General features: G+C 38.5%; 1 protein-coding gene across 6 annotated transcripts in view; it reads left to right on the plus strand.

Annotated features, from left to right (window-relative positions):
- WWTR1 (WW domain containing transcription regulator 1) overlaps positions 1-6189 on the plus strand; it is an 837533-nt gene that overhangs the window by 362331 nt on the left and 469013 nt on the right. For all 6 annotated transcript variants that reach the window (XM_044070605.1, XM_044070607.1, XM_044070606.1 and 3 more), the window contains exon 2: positions 5666-5808. In XM_044070605.1, coding sequence (XP_043926540.1) covers positions 5666-5808 — 143 coding nt within the window. The remainder of the gene's footprint in view (positions 1-5665; positions 5809-6189) is intronic.

Below are 6189 nucleotides of genomic sequence, written 5' to 3' on the forward strand. Positions count from 1 at the left end.
CTTCAAAAGTAGTAGCTTATTACTGAGAACAGTTCATTGCTCATTCCTTCCAGAAGCTGATTCTGAACACCATTTGAGTCACTTATCAATGTTTCCATTTCCTTAACTTTTTCTTTTTTTTTCTTTTGTTATAGTGATAGGAAACTGCATTTCTGATGTAGTAGTATTACTTTGAAAGAAAAGTTAGAAATGGTCTCATGTGAAACGTGTCCAAGACCTACAGCTAAGAGAACTGTGTCCAGGTGGTCTGTGGCCATTTTTTTTCTGCTACCAAAAAACAGGCAGGTGCTTTTGGTCATCACAGTTCAGTCATCTATGGTGAACCTCCTGTTTCTTTTGATGTAGCTTTGGAGGTCCCTTTAATGAAAATATGCAAGATGACTGCTGCTTAGATCAAAGTTTAAAATATTGCTTGAAGTTATTGTTTTGGTCCCTACAAGGGCTGATGTCTAGCTTGGTATTAATATCCTCACTTTTTTTGTATTTAAGCAGTTTTGCCAATTATTCAACATAAGGTGCTCTTTGCAGCACCCGCAGTGTGTCCAGAATTGACTTCTCCTGTAATTCATATGAAGTGACATGCATCTGTAACATATCTAAGTACGACTGTACATTTTTTTGAGACCCATTGCTCCTGCTACTGTTGGAACTGTATGGGTATCCTCCTTCCATATTGCCATCGTTTCTGTCTGCAAATCCTGATGTCCAGTATTCTGTGTTCCCCATCAGCTGGTATCATAGCGACATCACAAAATAGGTGGAATGTGGACAGGATATAGGGATGGAATGGGCGTGATTATGGGTGATGCGAGGGGTGTGGCCTTAGTCCAGTTTTAGCCACAATGAAAGGTGGCAACCGTACTGAGTGTAGCAATTTCAATGATCAGTTCTACTTTTGTCTTCTTTCCATGGAACACTATGTCTGTTTTTCTCGCATCTGTTTTTTTGAACTGTTGGAAATGGGTGATCCCATGTGATATAAACATCACTCTCTGTAATTACGTCAGTATAGGGAAAACAATGTGGAAGAAGACTAAAGTGCCATTATACAAAGACATCATTTAAGAAAGAAATGCAATTTAAGAAAGGAATGTAATTTCTTTCTTAAATAGTGTAATGGCAGTAATTCACAACTGTGTGTGGGTATATCAGGATTTACCCAAGGCTGCCTTTGTTTAACCACCCTGGCTTTGCCCTCATGAATCTGACCACAACAACTGCATGTAAATCTTGATATACCTTCTCACAGCTGTGGATTATTGCTTAAATAATGCATGTAGTTATTTTAATGGCATCATACTGGTATAGTACAAGAAAGTAAATGGAATGTTTAAGGATACCTTTAATTCCTTTTTCTGTTAGTTTGCTTCTTGAGTATTGTGGAATTCTTAGTTTGTGTAATGTCCATTGTGCCTAATAAAAAAAAAGTACATGGTTTGTATTTGAGTTATTGAATCCCTTCAAGACCAAATGTATATATTATAAGTGTATAGATCAGTGTATTGATAAGTAGGATTCTCATATGCCATGCCGGTTCAAAAAAAGTTTAACAAATCCATATTTTCTCCTGAATTAATTGCATGGAACAGCTTGTTTGGTGTGAGTTTAAAGCTTGACTTTATAAAGATTTACTGTGCGCCACACATTGTGTCTGTAATAGATAGTGTTCTGCCTTTTCTGTAGGAAATTTCTTGGCTTTAGTATTTAAAAACAGATAATTTTTACTGTTTAGGAGGTAGCTAGCATATGAAACTGCATTTTGTGGTTTCATTGCTTTTTATCTTCAAATGCAGAATGTAAAAAGGTCTGAAAAAATAGGATGTTATTTTTCATGTTGTACATCTGTCTGTTGAGAGAAGCAGGATGCTGGAACAAAGTAAGTTGGAACTACATCCATAGCCATATCAGCTACTTGTGTTGCTTTGTGGCAAGTTCATAAGGAAAAGTAGGGGGAAAAAAGATGGTGAGTCATGCGGAATAGTCTGTCATTGTGTTTGGGAGGAGGCTGATAGTTCCTGTAATTATTGAAAGAGGTTAGTCACTCTGCAGCTAATTTAACTCTTTCCTTAAAAACATGAAAAGAAGGCTCAAACTGTTGCTTTTAATAGCTAGCTAACATTTTATATTCAGCATTCTAGCTTGTTGAGATACTTGTGCTTTAAGTTCTGTTCGTTTTGTAAGTAAAGAAAAACTAGCTGATGCAATTTCCTTAAAATAACATCCAAGACCAAAATAACATTTGGGTACAGGTGCATTTTATTTTATTATGCAGCCTGGCTCTGCTGCATTTAGCTGGTAAACTTCTACCATGCTTCATAGCTCCAAACTTCTTTGGTCACGAATTAGGGACAAAACCTAAAGTAATGCTAGACAAAATCCCAAAATTAGGGAAAAAGTTATAAATATTATTCTAAATCACTTACAAAATCTGTTCTGTTAATTTTTATCGCCATGCATTTCCTGAGCAGAAAGCACTATGAAACTCTTAATATCTGACCTTCTTATTGATTGACTGTAATTCTTCTTGATTTACCAGAAAATCAAAACAGTAATGGCAGCTAGGGCAGAATCATACATGCTGAGGAGAGCTGTGCCTCATGTTGGCCTTCCATAAAAGGGTCCCCCTATTTCTTTTTTTGTCAAACACAATGGTGAATGCTTCAGCTAAGTGAAACCCACAACAGAAAGTATTCCTGTAGAACAGCAAGCCCCTCTCCCATGCCACTAATACCTGCCTCGGTTGTGCTGTTAACTCAGTTGCACAGTTGTCAAGAAGAGCTCACACAAATGTAATCATTGCAGGTACACAAATAGAAACTACACTGCAGTGACTGATGAGCTGGACACTATAATCATTTGATTAAAAACTCATTGACTTTGCTTTTCACATGAAGCAGTAAAGCCATGGAACAGCTGAAAATCATGTCTCCTTGGTAGATTACCCCATATGATGTCCCGTCTCCAATGCATTTTCTGTCCATTGTAAAATTTTCCTTGTGTTAATGTAGCCTTTTATATCTCCCTCTTAAAGGTCTGCAAGTATTGTAATGGGTGATCCATTTCCAACATGATGATTTTCTTCCACTTCTACACCTTTGGAATATTTTATTTAACACATCAGTTTTATTTATTTTACTTTTTTTCCCTTGACAGTCTTGTGCTGGTTCTTTTTTTTAGGCATGAGCCAGGTATTTTTGAGGTATTTGAAGGTAGTATTTGCAGAATATGAAATGGATTCTAAGGTGGATAAAGGATTTGATAAGGACAAGGGAATTACACAAACACCAAAGCATTGATACCCCCCCCCCCCAACCTTTTTAGAGCATACTTCTGTACTGGCTGGACTTTTGACTTATATTTTGCCCTGTCCGTTGTAGCATTTTTAAATTTCTGTTAATCCGCTGGGGAATACAGTCTGTCAGGCCAGTCATCACTTTCATAATTCTTATTCACAAAATGCATGTTGGTGCAAAAACTGTTATGATATCTTTCTAAGTGAAGTAGAGAAATATTTTAAAATTTGTTCCTTATTTTTGGCCCTTTGTCCCCCATTATTTTTTCCTTTGTCCAGAATTCTTGAGCAAAGAAGTTTCCAGAATTCTTGAGCAAAGAAGTTGAGTGGTATGGTTTCTGCTCAGATTCAAAGTGCCCTAATCTGTTCCAGGAACATATTGGGCTTTGCCAATACAATGGCAAATTTTCTTGATCAGACTATAGAAAGAACACTTGACACCTCCTTCCAGCCACGACAGATCTGTATTTATTTGTACAGTACACCTTGTTTACTGATGGCATGTGCCTTCACTTAGTTTTTTTTTAATTGAAGTCCCACTTCAGATCCCCCCCATCCCTCTGTCATGATTTATTATTTTACTTGTACTACCTGATAAGGAGTGTAAAAAGACATGGAATACCCAGTGTGAAGCAAATATTTTATTAATGGTTTGCTTTCATTCACTCAGTCAGTTTTTGCTTGATGGTACTCTGTGTTAAGCCGTGACTGATGTACAGTATGTGTTTTTGCATTCCATGGTAGATTATTTTTCATGCTTTTGTGCTTCTTAAATGCTTGTATTCTTCTCGGTTGCACCAAGGATTGTCAGATTTGTAAATGGATATATAGGGACAAAAAAAATGTCTTTCATGCGGAACTGTCTGCTGTTCTACATTACCCAGAAATTACTCCTTTGATAGGCTCATGTGCTGGCATACGAGCCAATCAAAAATTGCACAGGAGAGCCTCTTCTGTTCAATGCGAAACAGCCCGCTGTTTCACATGGAATAGAACTGGCTCCGCTTTGCGATTTATGATTGGCCCGTATGCCGGCGTACAAGCCAGTCAAAAAATCACAAAGCAGAGCCTGTTTCACTGGGATTTTAACAGACGGTGCGGAACTCTGGATTGGGCTGCAGATCTTGGGACAGTCCTGCTCAAATAGGGATATCTGGCAACCTTGGTCACACCTCAACACAGGTAGTTTTTGTCTAACACATGTACTTTACAAAAAAACAAAAACACTTCAGCACTGTGGCATAGAGGGTAAAAGTCCATCTGCAGTCCAGGTGATTTGGGTTTGTCTAGTGGCTCAGGCATCTAAAATGCTGGTAAGGAAGGATGGACATATAGGCTGTCCCTGTGGGGAGACATAGTCCATAGGGGAAGAGTAGACTGCCCTCTGATGCAACAAGTGAATGCAGGGGAGAGGAGAAAAAGAATTAGGATAGGTCCTAAATTAAAAGATCCCCCAATGTAGGCCATCATTGGTATGACTCCCAGTCCTGTGCTGACCCCCACCGTAGAATGGAGATAGTGTGAGGAAGTAGGAGAGGCTGGTAGACCTGGCAATGGATTGGGGTGCTGGGTTATCTGAAAAGAGTGAAGGAGGAGAATGAAAAAAAATATACTTGCTTAACCTATTAAATTTTGAGATTGAGATTGCAGGCTGCTTTCCTGAATAGTCCCATTGATAGTATTTGCATACTAGACGCAGTCTGCTCCTCTGTGGAAGAGAGTCGGATGTGCAGATTCATGCCATCCACAAATAAGTTCTACACTAGTATCAGCAGTGCTTGCATGCATTGATTCTGTGCGTGTATGTGCATCTTTCTCTCTCCCTATAGGTGTGTAAGATGACAAAATTGGATGGAGTCGTCATGTTTCATCACTTTTATGCACTAAAATGTCAGGATCATTTTGCCCCAAACCTTCTGACCTCATCAATTTTGATTTGCAAAAGCAGCTTACAGTAATTTAGTAAGTGGATGCTAGTTATCCATTTCTTAATAATGCACTCCCAAACTGCTTGGCAGAAAAAGTAAGGAAAAGACCTATGAATCATGATGACTGGTGAGATTTTACTGAGTTTAACCAAAAGTGTCAGTTGATTTGAAAACAGCTGACTGAAACTTGTTTTACTTGTAGTTAAACAGCCCCATTTCACCTGTGCAAATGCATTTCTAAATCACTATCCCCGGGGTCTTAAGTCAGGACAGTGAAAGTCTCTGCACTGTTAATAGGTTTTTCTGCTTGCTCAGATTTGAATCTGTAAACCAGCAGTAGCTGGATCTAATAAGAACATTTGCATGCATCATAGCACAGACTGTTGAATGTAAAGGATTTTATGAAGCTTTAAATCACAAAATCTCTTTTTTCTTTTTGTTATAGCCATATAGAAAAGATCACAACATGGCAGGATCCACGGAAGAGCGTGAATCAGTCACTGACCTCAATCACTCAGCATCAGCCCGTAACCTCGACTCCAATGCAACAGCAGGCGAGATCTCTGGCTCTCTCCCAGCCGAACCTTGGTAAGTAGCTAACAAAATACATCATGAAGATACATTTCAACAGTTTAACTCTGATTTCCCAGCCTGTCATACAAGGTCATACTTAAAGCAGCCATTTGTTGCCATTTAGGTGTTAGCAGCCAGTTTAAGGCCTTGAAATGTATTACATGGACAAAGTTTAGTCCTTGAGGAGAGGACAGAGCAGATATCTACAGAAAACTATGCACAGAGGCAGATTTCTGTCATGAGCAGCAGGCTAAGGGATATAGCAGCTTTTGGATGGAGTAGAATAATTGTCTTCAAATATTACTTGAACATCCTAAAAAATAAATGCCAGTCAGACTTAGTCATTCCACTGATGGATTCTCAAAAAAATTTTTTAAAAACAAAAAGGGGAGTTAG

The sequence above is a fragment of the Protopterus annectens genome, chromosome 4.part1 (assembly GCF_019279795.1).
Source record: "Protopterus annectens isolate FY-2018-M chromosome 4.part1, PAN1.0, whole genome shotgun sequence".
In the NCBI taxonomy this organism is placed as follows: Eukaryota; Metazoa; Chordata; order Ceratodontiformes; family Protopteridae; genus Protopterus; species Protopterus annectens.